Genomic DNA, 24,694 nt, shown 5'->3' on the forward strand with positions numbered 1-24,694 from the left:
TTATTCGAGTGTACGTTTTTAATGAATAATGCATTCATATTTACCGAGATGTACAAATTGCATGCGGCTGAGTATTAAAAATTAAAGTAGCTGCAAGTTTTGCGCAGTGGGAAAACATCAGTTGAACAAGCTCAGCAAATTTTAGATTATAAATAACATTTTATACATACAAACATAGTTTTGTATTACATTATACAATATATTGTATAATATGTATATGAGACATGTTTTTAATTGACAATAAATGTAAGTCTTCATAAGCTCACTTTGGGTCACTGTAAGGCAGCAATATGATAGATAGAAGCAAAGAGAACATTGTATGAGGGTGGATGAGAACGTAGATTTTCCGATATTCGAATTTTTTAGTCTGCTTCTGAAAAGAGAAACGATTGTGCGATTGATGCGTGCTAAGCTCAATTAAATTAAAATAGAAAAATTAATTTAGTATGCCGATTGGGTATCCATCAACCTATAAGTTAGCTATAAACCTTGATGTTGATTTGTAGTGCTTAAATACATAGAAAACTAGATTAATTTCAATTTAAACTAAATACAGATAAATGCATATATGAAATACTTATATTTACCTCAATATAGACTGAACGCTGAAACATTACTTTATCAACAGCTACGCCAGAGTCTTTTGAGCCATTTCAACCGCAAATATGGAATCCTTAAATTAACTGTTAAGCTTAATCACAGTTTCTGCCTATATATTCTAATATTTAGGAAATACAACATTATTATTATTATTATTATTATTATTATTATTATTATTATTATTATTATTATTATTATTATTATTATTATTATTATTATTATTATTATTATTATTATTATTATTATTATTATTATTATTATTATTATTATTATTATAATTATTCACCTATATTTCAAATATGTATACATGTATTTGTGCCGTATTTTCGCTATTCGTTAATCATGGTATTTCTTTCTCTTCTATTGTCTTTGTTTTTGTTCTCATCATATCCTTGGAGATAAAGATGAGAGCGCTCCACACGCGTTGGCGCCATCAGCTTTTGTTTTTATGAGCACCCAAAATCCAATTAACACATGCTGCCATATTTCCGGGCTAATCCTTCCCAGAGGCGGCTGCGCAAATTACAATTTAAAAAATAATTACGAAAATGTCTGCAATGAAAATTCGCTCGCAGGCATCGCAGACGCTGCTCCCATTTCGCTGCAATTTCTGAAAAGGCGCTAAATGTTAATGAACATTATAAAAACAATTGCAAGTAATTATAATTTGAATGATAATAGCGAAACTTCTTAATCCCCGCAACGGTAATTTTTATGCCACGCTTCTCGCTCTCTCTCTCTTTTTCTCTCTCCCTTCTCCCTTTGCTGATTCACCCACATCTTTTGGTCTGCTTCACGCTTACAGCGGAGACAATTCACAAAGGCTTTGGCGACGTTTCACACAAAACGTGAAAATGCATAATAAAGGGGGCGTGCCACTGGAACTGGCACATCAAATGACAAAGGGAGAGTGGGAGAGAGTGAAAGAGAGAGAGAGAGACAGCCTGTAGAGAAATGAGTTCCTTGTAATTAAATTCTTTTTAATGAAACCTCAAAACAAACACAAAAGCTTTCTGCAAAAGAAAATCTGAAAAAAAAAAACAAGTCGTAACAATAACGCGAAAAAAACCAATAGCATAAAATAAATGGAAATGTGTTTGAGGCACAGGGGACAAAAGCCGCAATAATAAACAAAAGAGTTGAAATGCAGATTAACAGAAAAAACCTAACAGTTGGATTTGCGTATATTGAACAAAGAATCAGGAAAGTGTGAATATTCTCCCCATTATTTCTTATTATCATTAATGAAAATGGAGGCCTCAGTTTCGAATGGGCAAACAATACATACATAATTTATTAATTAATATATATAAATATATTTATTAATTAATATATATATTACGAAATATACATATCCATAAATTTAATAATTAGATTATTTAAATATTTTTCAAAAGTATTAATATTAAATACATTAAAATATAGCTTGAAAAAATAAGTTTTTTGGTAAAACTTTTTTTTTTCTAAAAAAAAAATATTTGCTATAAATAAAAAAAAAATGTATCTTAAAAATGTTTTTGATTTACAAAATATTTTATAAATATATTTATAATTATATATTTTATCGGAGCTTGAAAATAAATATATATATTTTTTAATCATTTAAGCTTATATTTTGTTATCAATATATACATTTATTAATTTTTTATGTGGAAATAAGTATGTATGATCCAAAAACTTCTTCAAGTAGTCCATTAATTATTATTTAATCGACATTTTTCCAAGAGCCATCAAAATATTAGATAAAATTTTAACTTTTCCAAAATTGCTTTACAGCTTATCTTAGGTCGTAGTTAAATCGCTTTCAGCCAATCTCATTGACAGCTCTGCCAGGCTCTCATCTGGCATCTGCCTTGACTTTTCGTCTCGCCTCTGATCATGGCGCATTGTCTTGGCCCTCATAAACAGCCAAATATACAGCAGCATCAAGAAAATTAATTCTAATTTGTAGTTAGCCGAAAAGGAAACTGTTGGCAGACCAAAAGAAGGGGAAGGGGCGAGATGGTGAGTGGGGTAGGGTTAGTTAGGGCATTACAGCCATGGCGTGCTGAGTCCTTTGCACACTTTGCAGCTAATTATTCAGATGAAATAGGTCGAAGGGGAACGGAGAGACGAGCAGGCATGTAGCTCAGCGAAAAATCAAACAACGAAATTGCTACTTGCAATTTCTCGTCACGTTCAAAACTTAATTAGTACATCAGGACATCATCAGAGATGCTGCTTCAGTTGCTTCCGCTTTAGCTCCAGCTCGAGCTTCAGCTCCAGTTGCTGACGCCTTTGTGGCCAACGCTGATGCGTCAGCCAGCCCAAGAGCCAAACAGTCAAGACAGCGACTGGGCACGAGTCTCGGTGGCTTGGCCAGTGCAGAGGCGCTTAACAGCCAGACAGCGGGTGGTGCGGGTGTGGCGGGGCAGGCCGAGCCTGTCATAAGGACGTCATCTTTCTTAATTAGTTCTTTGTTATCATAACTTTTTGGCGAAGCGTTGCGTCCACCGCAGCCCAGCAGCAGCTGCGCAGCTTTGGACTTTATCGAATTTGCTCGGGCTTGGCGCTTCATTAGCGTCATGTACTATGACAGCCTAGTCGAATTTTAGATTCCAGCCATGCCCGCATCCGCTGGGAGACGCACACACGCACTGTGGTATCATCGACATCAACGGATTTGTAGAGGCAACTGGTGGAATCTTACAATACGCTCTGACAGAGCTACGAGGTAAATAAATACACAGTGGGCCTGCGAGAGCGAGGGATGGAGAGGGGCAGAGAGAACGAGATTTTGGCATGCCGCACACGTAGAAGATTTCCGCACGAACTCGCAAAGCAACTCTTGATCCCTTTGACTCGTGGACATGTTTTCTCTGGCATTCTCTTTGATGTTTACAAATTACACCAAAAGTTGGCAAACAAATTTTCTTATTCACTTTTACCGACTGCACACACAATAAAATGGCCAAGCCAAAGCCCCCAAGACCCCAATCCCCACGCTTCGAGATGCTTGTAAATGTGCCAAGTGAAATTGCGACCAGGAGACAAAAATGTTGTATGTGTGTAAAATACATTTGGAATGCATTCTTGAGCCACGGCCAAAATAATCGAAAAGTTTCAGTTCGGCTTTTAGATAGATTTAGCAATTGGATTTACCATTGGAAATGGAAAGAACGTATATTAAATACCCTAAGTTTACTTGAATTGATAGAAATATCTGTCTACACTCAGCCCATTATATAAGAAAACTTTGCCTAAGGTGTGATTCAACTAGGTTTGTGTGTTACACTTGATATACAGAGAGACACTTCTCAAATCTCAGTAAATTATGATTTTATGATTGAACTTTACAGGGTATATTCATACTTTATTAATTAATTCTATGAACTTTTACATATACAGTCGCTGTATGCATATACAGTCGTTCATACTCCTATGATTATGTTAACAGAGTATATTCATACGCAATGTATTTACATTTATATTTTTTTGAGCTGTTCTCGAAATATTAAAATAACATTTTACTGCCTTGTAAAACTGGCAACATTAAAAAAAATATATATATTAAAAAAAAAAAAACTTAAACAACTTATTCTTTTTAGTTTCTCCAATTATATTTTTACGCTCTAAAAACTTTGTGCTTTTCTAGTATGTGGAAAAAGCTGCACATAGTTTTCATATGCTGATCTCCAACATGCCCAAACAGACGCACAACTTTCTCTCTCTCCCTCTCTGCATGTGTGAGTGAGTGCGTGTCTGTGTGTACCAAATTCATTTGTGCAAACAACAACGATAAAAACATCTTCAAGTCGAAGGATGTGCAGAAAGTTTTTTTGCTCACTCATTCATAAGTTTTTAATTAAATTGCCGTCACATATTTTTTTGGGCTCAGGCAAAGTCGCTTTTGATGACGGTCTCCGGAACGGGCTTGCTTAACTGACAGCATAACACATTCTGAAATACTTTCCTCTTTTGTGTACAACTATTTTGTGTTATTTTTGCTAATTAGGCTATATTTAAGTGAGAACTTAAACCACATTTGGAATTGGATTTAATAATTTATTAGTTGAATAAAAAAATATGTATCTGATTCCAATGTTGAAAATGGTCCCAGAGGGAGAATTAACAAAGCCAATGCTACTATCAACTGAAATACATTTGCGATGGGGAGTATTTGATTATGAAATACTCAAAACTTTGTGCCTAGGCCTTTCATTGTAAATTTGAGGTTATAAGAAATACAATTCAATATGAATTTTAGACACTTTAATTTTTAAAGTCTCGTTTCTGTTTTCGTTTTTTCGTAGATATATGATCTGAGCTCTGCTTAGTCTTAAAATATTGTACACATCATTTTCAATAATATTATATATTTATTATTATAATTATTGGTATCACTCTATTATTTAATAAATTAACAAATATATCTAGAGACTCACCCAATTAATTAATATGATAATAAAACACGATAAATTTATTTTAAAATAACCCTATATGCACTAAAAGTCTAGCACTAATTTAAAACGATATATTGCTTGAGATTGCGTTCGGCAAGTATTTCGTTGATATCGTCTTCGTCACGTCTGGCTGGCAGCATCTTCTTCTTCACCTCGTCCATGTGCTTCCGCATTTTGGCCACATTAAACTCGCAGTTCCTGGCCGGCTTGAGCACGGGCTGCGAGATCAGCTTCAAGTCCTTGAGGCGCAGCAGCTGGCGGCAGAGGAGCTCCAGGGGCGCCTCCATGTTCCAGGCAGCGCGTGAAGACATCTCGCAGTAGTCGACGTTCGGCTGCTGGCGAAACAGCAGCGCCGGACACATCCGCTCCAGCTCCGCCTTGTTGCCGCACACCACCACCGGCAGCTGCTTGCCGCAAATATCCGCCAGCTGGCGCTGCCAGTGCGCCACACTGGACGCCGAGCTGGCCGAGCTCAGGTCGAACATGATGATGGCACAGCGGGCATAGAAGAAGTAGCCGTTGTGCAGTCCGCCATGCCGCGGGTCGCCAGCCACGTCCCACATCTCCAGGGCGACACTCTTGTAGTTCGTCTCCAGCGGCAGCGTGTGCACATTCAGCCCGTATGTGGGCACATGCTGCTCCTCGAACTGACCCGTTGCATGCCGGCGCAGAAATGTGGACTTGCCCACGCCAGAGTCGCCCAGGATGAGGCACTTGTAGGTGTCTCGGGTGCAGCGGCCGGGCATAAACTCCATGTAAATGTTCGTGTGTGTATAAAAAAATATATATATATAAATATTTGCGTCAGCTGATGTAGATCTAAAGTCTAAAGCTAACTTTGATTAGGGGTTTCCTATAACCTATAATAGAGATAAATTATTAAGTAACTTTTAAAAACTTTACTGAGGAAGTGAACTATATTAAATTTTGTCTTTTTTGAAAGGTAAGAAATTCTTCCAGAATATTCCAGAATATGTATGTAAATCTTTAATTTTTTAAATCTTATTTATTTCTTTTATATAATTATTTATTTATTATTTTTATTAATTTAATTTAATTTTTTTTTTTGTGTTTTACTTGTGTTTGTTTTGAATGTTTTATATATTTATGATATATATATATGTATATATTTATTTTATAGATTTTCTCCATTTTATTTAGTTACTTAATTTATTTATTGTATTAGTTTTCATAGGGCTTCTTTCTATATACTTTGTGTCTTATTACCGATGTAATAAAAAATGTGAGTGTAGACCGTTTTTAAATGCGACTAGGAACATTCAACTCTGGACGAGTACGAAGGTTTCATAAAAAACGCTCTCATTCTTTTCTCACATGTGTATTTTATAATTGAAATATGAAGCCTTCTCCAAAAGAACTCTGGAGAGTGCAAGTGATCTTACTGCAATGGAATATGGCTTTCTATAGAGTATTCAGCCAGTCAGCTATGCTAAATTGCAATATCAAAAAGCGTCTTTAGCATGGCATAGAGTACTCCTAAAGCCCTACTTCAACTCATTGATAGAGGTTGTCTCTGCTGTCGCCCATTTAATAATCTTAATAGTTTTGCTTCTGTTGTTGTTGATTTCTCGAGTGTTTTGATAAACATTCGTTTTGCTCAGTGGAATGGGAATCGGGTGCGAGTGGAGCGACTGTAGTGAGTGAGCGCACTCAGACGAGCGAGCTAGTTAAATATTTGTAATTGCACGCGATGTTTACACGAAATGAGGAAAAACAAATTCAATTGGCCAACTTGGTGACGCTGGCAACGCTGACTACGAATACTTTGGCCAACAACGACAGCAACAACAACACCAACAACAACAATTTGCCAGCAATGAAAATAAACGTGTAACTGTTTTTAGCACCTAAAACATACCAACAGCCTAGTCAACCCACCCCAGCCCCCACCCTGTCAAATGAGGCGTTAATTGTATTTACACAGCAGTTATGAGGGCCATTTGAATGCACATTAAACCACAAGACAGCTCGTTAATTCCTTCACAACTTCTGCTTGCCGAGCAGCTTATCCATCACTCTTACAAATTAAGTGCCTGTCAATGCTTATAACAATCTAACCAAGATCTGCCAACGCACATTAAAGTACTAATAATAACACTAATAAAATTAACAATCTTAGATCTGTCAATTGTTCTAGAAGTATACATATATGGATGGATATACAGAAATAATTGTGCTAGAAATTGAAGTAATTTTGAATACTCAAATATCGTAATATTGAAAAATGTGTATATTTTAACCAATACCTAACATCTCAAATAGAGTAAATTCAAGAATAATTAACGATGACGATATCGATTAATGCAAAATTAATAAACTTTTTTAAGAACAATAAGAATGCTAGAATCGAAAATGGGTCGATTTTAATATTACAAATTTAATGTATCTATAAGACCAAAAACAGTTCAGTTGAGATAGTCAAGCGATATATTTAAACAATATTGTGCGACGGTTGTAGCAGTTAAGAAAACCAATAGACAAAACGCAACAAGACAGACCATCTAGATTATATATTACTTTAATATAACTTAATATAATCTCTCTTTCCATCCTCCATCTGCATTCCATTCTAAGAGCTGTACGAAACAGTTTCTCAGCCACTTCTCCGCTACATCCGACATATGAGTTTGCCAACCACTACTACCACTACAAATGTGTATGTTCACAAAAGGAATGCCCTTAATGTAAAGTCCTTCTCTTTCTTTTTTTTGGCTAGTACTTTAACGATTTGGATTGGTATTTCAAATGGCCTAATTGAGCTGCCGTTGCCAGACAAATGTTACTCGGATTGACAGCGGGAAAACGCAACGCTTGACATGACATAGGAACTGCTCGAGCTGCTGGTGACTGCTGACTGCGGACAGCTGACTGCTAGCTCCTGGCTGCCTGACTGCCTGACTGGGGTAGCTGCCGACCAGGCTCGGGCACGGCTCGCTCTTCACTACCGACTGCCGACTGCCGTTTACTGTGCCAGTGATTGTGGAGCCAAAGCCGAATTCATTCATCTACGGTTATGCGTTGGCGGCGCAATTGTCAATTCCATCAATCAGCAGGATTGACATTTGGGTTACCATTGCGAATAGGGAGAACTAAATTCTTCGCTCTGGCTCTTGTTCCAGCTCTGGCTCTGGCCCTGGCTGGTTGTAATTGATGTTGAATAGCTACCGCCCGGAAGCACCTAAATGGATAAAGCATTACAATAGAGAGAGAGAGAGAGGGAGAGAATGGTAGAGAGAGAGAAACTAAAAAAGAGTGGCAGAGCTAAAGTGAGAGGGACAGTGAATGAAGGAGAGAGACGCACACAAATTAGTAACATAACCGGATTTCGCATTTTCAAATGCAAAGTATTTTCATTTGTGGAGTCGAAAAATCCTTACCATCTACTTCCGTGGCCCAGCATTCAGCCATTGAAAGCCATTTGACAAAAGCGAAAAGCCAAAAGAAAGGCAAGCCCAAACAAAGAAAAGCAAGCAAAGCGAATAACGAGGAATGAAATAATATAAGCCAGACTCATATACAAAAAAAAAATTTGAAAAAAAGAGGAAGAAAATGAAAAAACGTATGGCCAAAATGGATAAGCCATCCCCCCCTGGGTAATCGATGTGGGTGGAAGCAGAGCAAATGGCATTTTTTTTTTCAGCTACTACAGTCTCCGACGGCCTTCATCGCACATCCTTTTGGGCTGGCGCTGGGCTGGGAGATGGCGGTGGGCGGCGGGATTTGGGGCTTGGGGTTGGCAGGCTACGCTTAAATAAAATTTGTTGATTTTATTGAAAAGTGATGATGTGTCAAATTTTTTATCGCATTACCAGCGCGTAGTAGCTCTCATTTTGCTTTTAACCTTGTCATTTGCATAAAATTCGCATTGAATAGACACATTAGCATTTTTAATGGCTCGCTGCCCGCTGAAAGTCTCCACTGAGAGGCGGGCGGGCGGCGTCGGACTGTGGGTCTATGGTCAACGCCAGTCACGCCGCACGCCTCCAAAAATTTATCGATGCCAAACACGTTTGGGGTTGAAGGTTGTCGAAGAAAAATAAACCAAAAAAAAAAGAATAAAACAACAAAAAACCATAAGAAAGCCATTGAAAAGACGCATTCACTGAAGTGACAAGTGAGCAATATTTCCAGAGCACTCCTGCGGGAGGCAAGGCCTCAGAGCACAGATTCCAAAGACAAATTGAGCAGCTTAATGCATGTCAAATTGTCAATTGCTTGCGATCTATGCCGCACACTCCTGAGTTAGTTGAATGAATTACCTGCAAACATATTGAACGTAATTTGTAGTAAGTGAATTAAAAACTTATTTTTTTATTTATTTATTTATATTTGTAAAACTATTCCGACTATGAATCAAAATAAAGCTGATATAAATAGCTTGCATATTTAAATTAATATAAAGGGCTTTCAAAAAGCTTTAGAAGAGTTGCTTATTTACATTTGTACATAATTTGCAGAAAGTACATGCTCAGCCCATCAACCACCGCTACGTTTAGCATTTGAGTTTAAGAGCGACAGATGCAGTTGCTCCAGCAGTTGTTCCAGTTGTGAGGAAGTTCGTATGTGAATACAGCAATCTGTCAGTCGAGGTGCTGCTCTTTCTCTCTCTCTCTCTCTATTCCTTACATCTGTGCAAGCAACTGTACTTGAATACCACTACAACTCGCCGCTGCTTCCCTCCCATCGGTCAGCGGCCGAGCTTAGCAGTCAAGCGACTCTCATGTTAGTCTAACATGTATGCTCTCACAACTTTTATTAACTCTCTCTCTTTCATTTCTTTTGCATGCAATTCAAATGCCTTAACAACGAAGCTTCGTTCGTTCTCAGAGCGCAACGAGTCGATCGTGCAGACGAAGCCGATGCTCGACTTCGTGTTATTAGATGCTCAGGCGTTGACAGAGCTGCAATTTCTACATATGTAAATACATACAAGCATTTACCGAGAAAAGCACAGGCTGTCTCACTTACTCGCATTTGGTCTCTATACAGCATAGGTATAAATGCATATGTATATGTATGTATATTCACTTGCACTTGCATTTGCATCAGCTGCAAAATATTTGTACATACAAAAACGCGGTAGATCAAACAAATTATACTATCCACTTAATTTAATGCCTGATCTATATGAGTCATAGTTGAGCTAGCTAGCAGCATTCGCCCTCATTCACGAGGATTTATCTCCAACGCCTCTAATAATTCCCAGAATCTGTCCGCTCAGATCAACTCTTGCCATTAAGCCCTGCCTGGCTGCCTAAATGTTTAGCTATTCCATTTGTTTTGCAATCACAGAAGGCTTTCTGCAGAACGTGTCCATAACATGTTCCCCGGACGTCGACTAATCCGGAGAGTGAAATTTTATTCGTGCTGGCCCCGTTTTGCGCAGATGTAGAGCAATGTCTTTGCATTAGAGCGCATCTCGGCCATAAATAACATGACGTTTCATTAGGCGCTGAAAATGAAAAGCTATGATCACCTGGGCAGCCCACCTGGCTAGCCGGCACGAAGGACCAACTGGTGGCTGTTGCTGCGCTGCTGCTGCTGCTGCTGCTGGGGCTTCTACTGCTGGCAGCTGTCGGCGCAGGTGTTTTAATCACAGAAACGCGGCGCATTTGTGCCCGGTAGTTGGTTGCCACGCATAAATTTTCATTTCCATTTTCATGGCTCAACGCACAAAACGCAGGCAGGCAGGCAGCAGGCTGGCGCTGGCAGAACGACTAGGACGACGTTTCACCATTTGCCTTTGTCGCTTTTTATTGCCTGCACTTCATTTGTTGACGCTATTTCGCTGGCGAGTGCTCATAAACTGGCTCCAGTCTCCAGGCAGAGGTCGCTTTTTGGGTTGATGAGCTAACCGCAAAAAGTTAATTAGAATTAATGCGTTGGGCGCTACCAAAAGGCACCCAAGCACACACAAACACACACAAACAGGTCAAATCGCATTTAACTGCAGCACACCCACAACAACAACAACAATAATAACAGCAACTGTAACTGTGCCGTTGCCCATTAATATTTCGACACGTTACAGTGAAGGCAACAGCAGCCGCCTCCATTCGCCAGTCGCCATTTGCCATTTGGCCAAAATGACGCACAATAATCATTTCAATATATGCCACGAGTGGAGATCACGTACTCGGGACACTTTAGAACAAATACGCGCATCAAAATGTAACATCACACCAAGCGGCATCAGCATGCAGCCCACCACAAGGGCAGGCCCAGACCCAGACACTGGCGAGGTTACGGCGGGCGCAGTCACGAAATGGCCATGGCCATAGAAGCCACAGCAAATAGAAGACGTAATGAAAAGGAGAAGTCAGCACCAACCCAGCGGGAACTGACGGGCTTGGCAAATAATTTATATATTCTTAAGGCAGCCCTATGATACCCTGTAATGTTTAGGCGTATGTTGAGGCAAGCTGACAGATTTTGGATATACTTAACATTTTACTCGAAATAAATGTTGGACCTGTTGGACCTGTGGATATAATATCTGACATTATCTGTTGCCAAACAGATGGTTTTCTTCTTTTTCTACTGAACTCTATCTAATGAATATTATTTATCTATGTAATGCATTTATTTAACAGCTAAGTTAGCTATATAGTTTAGGAAATTGCAAAGTTATCAGAAACTTATAATAATTAAGTTCTATAAAATATTTATCTTTTTCAAATAAATACCATATAGCAGAAGTTTGTTTATTAAATTCCTAAAAAACCTCGCCATAGTCATTAATAGAGCAAATGCAATTTTAGATATTTATAAAAAACTACATTTTCAAAATTTATAACATTATTATAAATTTAATTTAAAGCCATATAAATATTTTAGGATAATAATTTATGTATATTTCAAGGCATGTCAAAACGTTGAACTAAATTTTGAGCCCTTCAATTCTATGCAGTCAAATGTAAATGTAAAATTCTTTGGAATAGTTTGCATGCAATACTGTTGCCAGAAACACATCTGTGAGCAGTATTAAGTTACGCAAGCAGCTACGCTTGGGTAATCCCACACACAGACGGAGGCACGCACAACCACAGAGACAAAGCAAATACACACAGAAACAACAGGAAAGTTTTACTTGCAGGACAACGTGGAACATGAAAAAAAAAGAATAAAAAAAAAAAAAATAAGAAACAAGAAAAAACAAAACTCATCAGACAAAATGGAGGTCGCCACGGGTGCAGTAAACGTGGCTAATGAATGCTTTTGGCCCCAGCGCTGATGGCAGCTCTGTGTTTAATTTAATAACACACGCACACAACAGACAGACACACACACACACACACACACACAGACATACGCAAACACACAGTCAACATATGCTCATCGTTTGTCTTTGTCTGTGTGCGTTTATAAGTATATTGAACAAATAAATTTCGAAATGTTGACAACATTTTGCTGTTTGTTCATAAACGAGGCCATCGTCACCTGTGGGAGCAGCACACGTGCCCACCACATGCACAAACCCAACCACAACGCAACCAGAGTGTGTGAGAGAGAGAGAGAGAGACAGAAATATAGATAGAGTGCGAGACCTATCCCGAGCGTAGTCCATGTCCTACGCTCAGGCTCACGTCAAACAGAGCCCGGCAATAAAAAACTTGAAGCCACAGTCATCAGGCAGAGTAACATCCACTAGGGGACCAGGATCAGGCATATAAAAAAGTAAACTTTTATAATAGCCACACATAGTTGAATCATGTACCTAGGGCAGTACATGGCGCACGGTCTACATGGTCTGCAAGCGTACAGTCCTACTTACCATCGACTGTAACAGTCCACTTTAATCCGTAAAACTTTCACGCAATTTGCTCCAAGTTTATGAAATACACGCACAGTCATAAAAAAAACCCAAGTCTTTAAAATGAATGACCAATAAACTTGAAGTACATATAGTACTATATATAGGTGTTTCGTTGAAAAGGAAAATCGGTGATAGCTTTTCTCTAAAGTCATATCAACGGTGCGATCATATACATATAATAATATACTTGCATAGATATATGGTGTTTAATGCAATTTTTGCATACATATCGACCTAAAATTACTAAATCGAATAGAATAATCATATATTATTATTTTTTAAATATTTAAATAAACTTTTTAATGCTGAACTCAAAATATATGCTCCAAATATTCGCTAATTCCCATTTATCATTTTCAAAAATTATGATTTTGATATTAAGCCAAGCGCGGAAACTCATGTTACATATATACAAAATATAAGCATTTATTTATTTTCTTCTTTTTTTTACCTAAAAATGTTGTCAGTAATATGTAATTTCATTAACAAATTATTTTCTAAGTATATATTATAGATTTATTTAATCGAATGAAATCTGTTCCACTTCATAAACTTTTGATTTGGCCTATCAATATATTATGTATTTTAAAACTATAAAGCGCTAAAGACTCAAATGTTAATCGAAGATATCAATAAAAAACGAAAACTTGATGTCTATTCACTTATACAAATAATCTATAAAGTTTTCTTTTATGAGGCCTGGCGGCATTTAAGCCAATGGATGAATGATTATTTAATGCCTGTATACTTATTATTGGGCAATTTTTAGCATTTATATGACATAGTTATGTGCAAGTATTTATATAGCTGTTCGCTCAACTGTGTCGAAGCTTTATGGAGCATATAAAATCGTTGGCTTCCAATCAATTGCCAAGTCATTTATTACAAATTTTAAGTGCACTTCTAATGGTAATAAAAATTAAGACTCCGCTAAACAAAAACGAAAAAGTATATGAGAAAATGGAAAATCCAACTTCTTATCGGCTGAGGCCAAGCACAGTTAACAGACGCGCTTGGCTGGCTCGAACCCAAAGCAGGGGGCGGGCTTTCAGGAAAAAAGCCAATCATTGCAGGCCCCGCCAGAAATTGCTGCCCCCAACTCCGGCTGCCACTGCTCGGCGTAGTCGTAGGTAATGTCGCTTCATATTTCAACGTCACTCGCATCGTCATCATTTTTGCGACGGCGAGCGGGCGGCGGGGTGGGAAGGTGAAGGGGTCTGAGCGATGACATCAACAGTTCTGCATAAATTTGCACCCGATAAAAATTTCAAATGTTTTCATCAAATCATTTTTTCTTCTTCTTCTTTTTCGTTTTGGTGGCGCAACAGTCGAGTCGACTCGGTATACGGAACTCGAACGAACCATCCATCATTAATGGCGCGCCTGCTACCGAAGGAGTTGAGAGGCAATTGTAGCATGGGGGGCGTGGCTGGCTGACGACTTGGCATTACTTTTTAATGACTTTGACTTGCTGCAGCCAAATGCGTTTGCGTCTGAGTCAAAGTCAGAGTCTGTGTCTGAGTCTGCGTCTGAGTCTGCCTTTACCTTTGCCGGTTTTGATGTCGCAATTCGGCAACTTTTTTAGCACTTTTTTTATGCGGACTTTGTTCTTTTTAACTATCCGATTGAAATTTGTTGTTTCATTTTGTTGGCGATTGATTTAATGTAGTCTTTGGCGTTTCAATTAGAGTGAAGCACGCAGCAGTCTCCTCTTTTTCTTATTTCATAAAATGCCCCAAGGGGAGAGTAGTGGGGGAATACTTGGAGCCCCTACTGATGGCTGCCAATATGCGCATCATATTTTCACAGAGAAATATTTTCCGCTCATAAAGGAAAATTGACTGCGAAAATTGTTTTACTGCAGCTACTGAAGCGCTCACATTGCAGAAGCCTCACCCTCATCCGTCTCTCACTCACACACATTTGTTTTGTTGTGGTTGTACGGCCGTGTGTATATGTGTGTGTGCTGTAATTTGTTTGCCCCTTTTTTGCGTGTGCATTTTTATGTTTTTATGCGCTATTTTGCATGCATCAGCGCGTTATTAAATTCCACTGTGCCAAGCCGCAAACAAAAAGCCAGCGAAACTCTGCAGATTGTCGGCGAGTCGCCAACGCAATCGAATCCCAACCAGCCAGCCAGCAAGCTCTCATGGCCTCCTCCCCAAAAACTCTTGTCTGTTTCTGGCCCACCCCCTCCCCTCCTTGCTAGCACCAAAAAGCGTCTTATTTAACCCGCCACCCACGCATAAAAACTGAATGTAAATTCATACCACTCCCCATGCACTCAAACACACACGCTTTGTACGCACTCACACACACACACATACACTTTTACACAAACTTATCAAATTTGGCACATTGTTTCCTGCTTCAGCTGCATTGCAGGTGTCTCTTGTTATTTTTTGTATATCCCAAATACGAGTTTTCCATGTATTTTAATAATTTTTACAAATATTAAATATTTGGTAATTTTTTTTTATTTCTATGATTTTTTTTTTTTTTTGAAATAAAATATATATTTTATTTTCTCAACAAATTCGGCTTTTCAAACTCTGGAAATGTTAACTTAACATAGTCTGTTTATGTAACACTCCGCCACCTATTGTCAATAGCGTTAAAGTAAACTGTTATACTGTTAACCGTTAGCACAGCTCTGGAGTTAACCGATAGCGGGGAGGCCGAAAATGTTGTTTTAACATTATCGTGTTTGTATCATATTTTATATGCAATTTAAAAAAAAACATAAAAAAATTATTTTATATTTTTAAAAAAATCATAACAATAATAAAAATTTTAAAAGTAAACACAAAATGTATATAAGCCGATTACAAACAAACTGAAATAGTGTTAGCTTAAATGAACAATAAAAAAATTGTATTCTTCTTCAGCAAGTATTCAATATTAAAAGTGGTTTAATTATATTTTTATATGAATATGTGCTGAATACTAATTATTAATTTATTTCATTTGTCAAAGTATAAAAAAAAAAAATAATAATAATGTATATATACATACATAATTGTTATAAAAAAACAGCTCACACCACAAATATGTGATTTCGCTCAGATTAATTTGCAAACTAAATTTGAACAAAAAAAATCAAAACTTTTTCCATAATTATTTGCGTTTATTCAGACTAAATCATAAAAAAATAAACAACGTTTGATAAAAACAAATAGTGACATGTCGTGTTTCAACACTTGTGATAAAATATAAATTAAAAAAAAGAACACTGTTATTTAATACCGTTTTAATGGAAGCTCACCTTTAAACTTACTCAGCGCAATTTACAATAAATACAAATTTCACTCAACCTTCGTATCGGCTGAGCAAACGCAATGCAATTCATCATTCAACTGAAAGCCAGGTAAGAGCGCAGGTGGAGAGAGCAGTGATGAGAGGGCGGCTGGGTGCGGCACGTTGTATAGAATCGCCAAACGTCCCATTAACAGAATTCAATGCACAAAAACTCACGAGCTGCCAGCTGAAGCCAAAAAGCGAATGTCAACACTATCAATCATTGCTTTGACAGTTTGAGTGCTTGTTTTAGTATTTGTGCTTTTGATTATGTGACGTCCACAGACACACACACACGCAGACATGCGGGCCACACAAACACTCACACATACACATACACATGCATGCATACATATATGCGAAGCGCATCAATTGATACACTTACAACAAATTGTTTGTACTGAAACACGTGGGCGGGCATTTGGCTTTCGGCTTGGGGGCGGGGTATGGGAATTGATGGCAACCGTTTGATTGATGGAGGGAGCCTCGACCTGAGCTATTTTAAATGAACAAATTGAATGTGCACACATGTGTGCAAATGATTATTGAAATTTAAGAGCGTCCTTTAGCAAAAACACACACACACACACGCACTCCCTACATAAAAATGGATTTAATTAGTGCTCAATTATGTCTGGCATAAGTTATCAAAGCCAAAGGCAAAGGCTGCCAAAGTCAAACAAGGTGGCTGGCCTTTTACTTCAAAGCGTCCGAAAATATGCCTTGAGTGAAATTTGCTCCTATTTGGCAGTTGGCATTGGCATTGAAGAATGGGGCGATCTCTAAGCGAAATTCTTTTAGTGGGAAAGTATTTGAAAATGAATTTGTTATGATTTGTAAAGAAAAATATTTATCGGAAATAAATTTGAAGTATATTTATAAGTTTAACAAATATTTGCTATGACTTGTAAAAAAAAAAAAAAAACAAAATAAAATAAAATAAAATGGAGATAAGTTTGAAGTATATACATATGTATAAGCATATAGAATTTCAAAATGCATTTGTTATGATTTGTGAACAATAATATTTACCTGAAATAAATTTGAAGTATATATAGAACTTTAACAAAAATTTGGTATGACTTAAAATTATTTTAAATATATAGAATTTAATAACTATATTGTTATGTGCTGTCTACAGAAACATTTATCTGAAATAAATATAAAATTTTTAAATAAATATATTTCTATAAAAAAATAAATAAAAATGACAATCACATTTGAAGTGAAGTATAAGCAAAATATAGTAGGAAAATTATATTGCAATTATATATGGTTTGACACAGCAGCTGAAAATACCTTTATAATAAGACCCCTTAAGTTTATCGTCTTTTTGGAAGTATCGAGCTGATAAGCTGATACTGATAAACATATACTACTTATATTTAAATTTAATACATTTAATAAATCATTATTATCCGACATGAGCTACATTTCAAGAAGGAAAAGTCCTTGGTTAATTCTGTTGGCTGAACTGTAATAAATTTAATATATTAACATTAAGAAACAGGCAACTCGAAACTATAATAAAAACGAAAAATAATTTACAGAAAACAATTTACAGATTTGCAATCAACTAATCAAATAACCAAAACATGAGATCCACTAGTGCGTGGCACTTCCGCCAAACTGATACTTGAAGGGATTGGGACGAGCACGAAAAGTGGCCAGTTGGCGCTGCTTCTGGAATTCTTCCTCTTCGCGCCGCTTGCGCTGCTCCTCCAGCTGACGGCGCTTGGCCTCCTGCGCCTGAAGTGTCTGAGCATTGAAGATTTTGCGCTGCTCGGCGCGCAGTTCTGTGGACAGACGAAACGGCTTGACTTCCAGCTGCAACGGAGCATTGGCCGGCTTCAATGGAGCCGGCTTAAACTTGGGCACCGGCTTCGGCTTGGTATACATATTGACTTTCTGCAGCTCCTCCTGCTCGCGCTGCATCTGCTCGATCTTTTGCTTACGCTTGAGCAGCATTTGCCGCGACGTCTTCAGCACATTGGGCGTGACCGCACAGGTGATGCGATGCACCGTCGGCCTGTTGGCCAGATGACGATGGACCCGGCTAAAGTTGGGCATCGGACGGCTGTGGAACTGGCGCTTAGCACGCTCCTCCTCGAGGTGCCGCTGCCGCAGCTGCTGCTTCTTGCGCTCATAGATGTCCTTGAAGCGATAGGCCTGCGGCGGCGGGCACTCCCCGGCAGTCATTCGGTTCTCCACGGCCTTCTGCCAGTCCGGCTCGACGGTCTTCAGCAGATTCTCGAGCACAGCCACCTGCTTCTGAGCGTTCTCGAAGACAATGCTCTGGCGACGCTGCACCTGCTCCAGATCCTGGTCCAGCTGATGTTGCTTCAGCGTGTTCTCGTCGTCCTCGAACGACAAGTTCTCCTCATCCTGCTCCTGCAAGTTCATGCGGTCAAATAACTCCTCTGTGGACTCCAAATCAAATTCGCTGCAGTTCTCATCAAATTTCAATTCCGACATTTTACTTGAAATGTGTTTTCTCTGACTCAGATTCTATAACAATTGTGAATACTTCTCCGGCTGCTGCTTCGCATCTCGACTGCTGCTCATTAACAGCCTACTCTGAGCCAGAGATCAGGAAATTTGTGTATTGGGGCATTAGTGAAAATTTCATTTGAATTATTTAGCCAGACACAAGGCATCAGCCTTCATATATATATAGATAATGTATAAAGTCTGGACTGTCCATCAAACTAGAATTTCTTCTACTGTCCCCTGTTCCCCCTCTATTTCTCTTTCCCTCACTGCTTCTCTGCACTTGCATACGTCGCATTTACTTTGCGCCGTCTGTTTCCTGACGTCCGTCCAGCTGTCCGGCTGTCTGTCCCAGTCAGTCCGTTGTCCGTTATGGTACGTCTATGTGGTGTCAATTTGATTGCAAAGGTAATTCAAATAATCTCATCATACACAATCTAGCTGTCTATTCACCTGCCCAACAGCCGAGCTGGAAGCCAACTTCTGCCCACACATACTCACACACACACACACACACATGTAAGTATTTGCATACATATATATTTTATAGACATATGTATGTATGTATAACTGCATACTTCCGGGCGCCATCAGACAATTTCAATTTTCAGCAGCTGATTAAAATTTTATTTTAAAACTGTTGTAAATGCGAATCAAGTAAAAATTTACTGAAAAATTAAATTGATTTAAATCGTTTTATAATACTTTAAATATCTACAGCTTGTGCGTAGTTATAATGAATAATAAAAGTAATAATAAAATTTGAAAATACTATACTCTTGCATATATATACAGAATTATTTCTGGTATAAATTAGAAATAGTAGTAGAACAGACATAAGTAGTAATAATAGTATGTAATATAAAAAAAAAAAAAAAAAAACAATGATATTAGCAGTACTATAATATAAGCATTATAATAGAGAATGATAAATAGTTGTTATTGTAGTAGAAATAAATTGTAGCAGTAGTTAGTGAAGAAGTCAAAATGCTAACAGTAGTCGTAGAATAAATACTTAAAATTAGTAGGAGCAGAAATAGAAATAGTAATAGAAGTAGTATGTAAAGAACAGTAGTAATAGTAGAAAGTAGTAGTAGTAGTAGGAATAGTAGAAATCTTAGTAAATAGTATTCTTAATAATAGAAAATAGTAGTAACTATAAATGGCAAGAGTTTAATTATATATAGTACCAACGGTAGATATAGATAGCAGTATAGGAAATAGTACCACTATTGTAGTAGAATAATTGGTTGCAGCAAATATTAGTAGTATTAGCAAATAGTAGTAGTTGACTTACCAGTAGGAAATGCAATCATATAGTAGCTGTAATTAATTGTCGGCTTAGTAGGCAGTATTAAGGGTAGTATTAAGGGTAGTATTAAGGGTAATTCGTCTTTAATCCATAATGGGAAAGTGTGCAAATTCGTTAATCTAACACATTTCGCTGATTAGGAAAACACACTCGCACAATAAGTCAGAAAGCACGCAGGTGGCATGCTACAAGTTGCAAATCAAGCCGACAAGCTACATACAAATGCACTTGATTAGCACTATGTAAATGTGTGTGTGTGTGTGTGTGTGTGTGTGTGTGTGTGTGTGTGTGTGTGTGTGTGTGTGTGTTAGTGTGTGTGTCCGTAACATGTGTAGGGAGTATATGTCTTAACAGAAGACTCGTATCTCTGACTGAACGCTTGTTGATAACTTTTTAAAAGCACTCGTCGCCCTCACTTCGGTGCCGCTGCCCCTGCCCCTGCCACGCCCATTTCTACACATGCTCGACAGATTAACAACGTTGCTTACAAAATAAAACTTTGGCTTGTAGTCGAACTTATCTCTGATAGCCATTAGTAAGGCAGAAAAGTTAACAATGAACAGACGAGAGCCACAGCCAGTAGTAAAAACTTGGCCACTGATAAACGTGCTTCACAAACAGAACCTTTGCCAGGGCAGGGCAGAGCAGGGGCTGGTCCAGGGGCAAGGGCAGGGGCAGCGGCTGGGGCAGAAGCAAAAGTTATTCCAAAAAACTTGCCGCAAAACAAGTGGAAAAACTCTTTTCCTATCTGCGATAATTGCTTCTTAGCCAGAGAAATGTTTTCGCATAGAGAAACCCCTCGACCTCGATCTCTATAAGTTCGTATGTCTAAGATAAAGCACGCCTCTTGATTAGTTTGCGAGTGTAGCTGAAGGGCCTTAGATAGGGGGAAGAGGAGCTGACAGACCTTATTCGCTCTATGATTATCCCCAACAGTTTTGCAATTAGTGGACGCATTTACAAGAGATTTTCCTGATTAGGAATCAAAAAGCATACGCAGCTTTCAACCTGATTGAAAAGTCAGCGGAATGAGTCCCGAAAACATTTGAAGAGCAGCCGCTGCTCAGAGCCAAACAGATATATGAGACACACGCACACTTTCACACATGACAACAAGGGGGTGGTTGGAGGCTGAGCTCCGTTAGTTGCGCTCAACAGCGAAAAAAAAAAAAAAAAACAGTCATAAAATGCTACGAGTTTTGCTTCCCTGCATTCTTCTCGAATCATTTAACCCGAGCGCAATTCTCATAAAACGAAATTATTAAAATTGTTGATTCCGGCATCAAACGCCAGATGTTCACATGTGCATGCATGTGTGTGTCCATATACATGTGCTCATGTGTGTGTATGTGTGCTTAAAGTGTTTAGTTCAAACATTTTAAATCGCTTTCTTATTGAGGCAGTTGAATATGAAAATTTTAAATAACTTGGCAAATTCTTACGGATTCATTAGGCCTGCAGCAGTAATTTAAATGTCTGTTAAAAATAGTTGAAGTTCTATCATTGATTATCCTGTAAGAAATTTAAATAATCGAAATGTATTTTTGTGATTACTTTTGCCTTGAGCAGAGATTCAAAGGTATTTACTATGCTTTCTATATTAAATGTGAATCGAATATTTTATTTATTTAGTAGAGAATAGAATTCGTCTAAAATCAAGAATGATTTAAGAGTTAAGCACTTTATTATTATTTTTCTTAAAATTTTGCATCAGGTCTTTTCTTACAGCTATGCTGAAAACATATATTTTAATAATATATATTTATAATGAAAAAAAAAAAAAAAAAAACATAGTTTAAAAAGTATATTAAAATTACTCACTCTCAACTGCAGCATTCATAATATCTACGTAAATATTCATTAGTCACAGGGTATTTCCAAGTAAATCATTTCTGCGTTATACAGATCTTACCTGTCACAAGCAAGCAATTGAACAAAATGTAACAAAAACTTAATCGAAAATTCTTATTGAATTTGGTCTGTAGCAAATGTAATTTTATTCTTAAAAATTTCTTCTCATACGTAAAAATACACATAGATATGCTTACATTGTCAATAACTGCGGTAAATGCTTTTGACAAAAAAAAAAAAAAAAAAAAAAAAAAAAAAAAAAAAAAAATCACATACTAAGAGATAAACGCATGACAAAGTAAGCTGAAAATTGCTAAAAGTAATTTAAAACTCGCATTTAAAGTGTTTATCAAATACATTCATGTTTTTGGATTGCAATTCAATAACAATTGGAACAGAAACTACATTATGAACACATAATCATACAGCATTGAGTATTATTAAGAGTAATTCGTGTGACTAGTGATATTTTAATACAGCTTAAATGATCACTTTTAGTAAATAAAAACTGAACATCTATTAGGGACCACTTGACTTTATGGATATGTATCTATGCACGAGTATTACTTTCCAAGTGAAACTCGGTACAGGTTGTTGAAAATAGTGTTGGTAAATGCATTCATTAATATACGAATGCGATTCGAGCTGCGAACGTACGAAATACACTGTCAATCATAATTATTGATTCTCCATTAGTAACTCGCTTGTAATTTATGCATGACAACAACAAGTTTGTCGTGTTGAAAGGCGATAAAAAATCAATTTAAGTGTCGGACAGTGCCATAAATTCTGCTTTATACATCGCCAGATAGAGGTAGACAATACTATAAATGAATGAAAAAAAAATTGGGTAAACAAAATTGAGAGCTGAATGTCGAAAGGTAAATACACTATAACAAATTATTGCATTGAATAAATGTTTTATGATTTGTTCATGTATATGTGTTATATATGTTATATCTATTGGAGGCTCAGAATAAAATATTTATTACATTCTATGCTATGTATAAATGATAAATTATGTTAGCTGTTATACAAGTAATTTATATTCATAAATTACAGATTTTGTAGTTCTAATTTTTAAAATTTTTTAATTTTTGAGTATCTTTAAATAATTATTTTTTAAAATTAAAATACGCAAAAATTACTAATACAGCTTTGAGTCCTAACTTTTTATTTCCAAGCTGAAACAAATGTTTCTTTATAGAGGTATATTTTACAAATTATTGAATATAATTGATTATTGAATAATAATTAATTTGCATTAAATTTTTAATATTTACATTGAAAAGCATAAAAATAGAATTAACATATTTTATACAGATGTAATATATATGGAGGGTTCCTATAATATATAGAATGTAAACTTTGCAGTTAATAGTATGGTATATAACTTGTACACATATATATTCCAAGAAAATATCAGGCTGGTGATTCAACATGAAAAGACTACAAATAGAAACGAATATTTACTGTAAAAGCTTCAAGGCAAATGCTTGTCAATATTTCAAAGTTTTTTTTGCTCTACATCAAATTTGAATTTGACAAAAGTGAAATTGACGGCCAACGGAATTAGCAGTTCGATGTGTTTCTGTGCACAACAAGAAATCGAGAACCTAAAAATAAACTTTGTGCAAATGGAAATGGAAGTCGTGTTAGGCTGCCATTAGGCTGAAGAAGCTTTGGCAGTTGTCTGTCATTTGCTATCAATATTTATGACATTGCTTTGCTTTTATTATTTGGCAATTAATAATTTGTGTGGGCTGAAATGAAATTTCAATTTAATTTACGACAATGTTCGGTTGGAACAAGGGAAAACTAAAAGTCAAATGCCATGCGAAATGCATTTTCTTGTCAAGTGTCAAAAGCAGAAATGCAGCGGCCCAGCTTTGGCCAGTCAGTTGCAGGACTGCTGGAGTCCTACTTGGGCCATCTCCTCGGAGTCCTCGGACTCCGTATGCAACAGCAGACCAATAAACAAAAGCATTAAACCCATAAAACAGGGAACATGGCACTCACGAGAATTAACACTACATTATTCACAATGCAATTTCGAAAAAAATGTTTCAACCCGAAACGGATGCGACTCGGTGAATGTGAATGTGAGTATGAGTGTGAGTGTGAGTGTGAGTGTGAGTGTGAGTATGTGTGCAATGGCTCACATGGGTGCCTTACATTGCCAGTGGCCTGAAGGGAGAGGCGTGCCTCCCCCTGCGGGCTACGCCGTGTGTGTGTCTGTGGCTGTGGGCGTGGCAGCTGCACCTTTCGCTGAACTTTTATTGTTTTTTTTTTTTTTTTTTTTTCATTTCCATTTCGTTGTTTTTTTCTGGCAAAAATGTGAAAAATTAAAAATATTGTGCTATATGCGTGCATTTATATATGTATATACAAATTTCGTTGTATTTTTTTTTACCGGCGTTTGCTTTCATGCATATTTCCCACAACACATTTGGAGTCGGGCAGCGGCGCTTAAATCATCCAAAAAGCGGGAGCAGCAGGAAGCGCAGGACAGGGACAAGCCCGTTTGCAGTTAGTTTGCCACTGAAGTTGGGCTTAACCCATCAGCGGCAGCAGCAGTAGCAGCAGCATCATAGCTCTGCCTGAGGTGCATCTGGAACCCAACTGAAAGCCCAGCCCCAACCTTCGCACCAACACCAACCCAGCATCCAGTTCATCTTCCAACCTATACCAACCGTGTTGATTTATGTTCAGAGTTTGCGTTCATTTATCATTACACTTGAAAGCATTTCCGCTTTGTTCCTTTTATTATGTATATATGCTCATGCATAGATGACGGCGGAGCGCGGGCAGCTGCGGAAGATGAGCAAAAAGGTAATACTTTTAATGCAAGCTATGTTTCATATT

The 24,694-nt window shown here is 37.4% G+C and overlaps 2 protein-coding genes across 2 annotated transcripts; both read right to left on the bottom strand.

The window, feature by feature from the left end:
• Nucleotides 1-5,032: 5,032 nt before the first annotated feature.
• LOC108612123 (uncharacterized) lies at nt 5,033-5,912 on the bottom strand. The gene has a single exon (XM_018005025.2). It carries the CDS (start codon nt 5,795-5,797, stop codon nt 5,099-5,101), a length of 699 nt encoding a protein of 232 aa, XP_017860514.1. The 5' UTR covers nt 5,798-5,912; the 3' UTR covers nt 5,033-5,098.
• Nucleotides 5,913-17,669: 11,757 nt separating this feature from the next.
• On the bottom strand, nt 17,670-18,753 carry LOC108612122 (uncharacterized). The gene has a single exon (XM_018005024.2). It carries the CDS (start codon nt 18,649-18,651, stop codon nt 17,782-17,784), a length of 870 nt encoding a protein of 289 aa, XP_017860513.1. The 5' UTR covers nt 18,652-18,753; the 3' UTR covers nt 17,670-17,781.
• Nucleotides 18,754-24,694: the final 5,941 nt, after the last annotated feature.

The sequence above is a fragment of the Drosophila arizonae genome, chromosome 3, assembly GCF_054131065.1.
Source record: "Drosophila arizonae isolate 15081-1271.41 chromosome 3, UAZ_ARI_1.0, whole genome shotgun sequence".
In the NCBI taxonomy this organism is placed as follows: domain Eukaryota; kingdom Metazoa; phylum Arthropoda; class Insecta; order Diptera; family Drosophilidae; genus Drosophila; species Drosophila arizonae.

Bases quoted from the DNA above. Each gene is read 5' to 3' on its own strand.
- LOC108612123 (XM_018005025.2), bottom strand. From the start codon at position 5,797: ATGGAGTTTATGCCCGGCCGCTGCACCCGAGACACCTACAAGTGCCTC.
- LOC108612122 (XM_018005024.2), bottom strand. From the start codon at position 18,651: ATGTCGGAATTGAAATTTGATGAGAACTGCAGCGAATTTGATTTGGAG.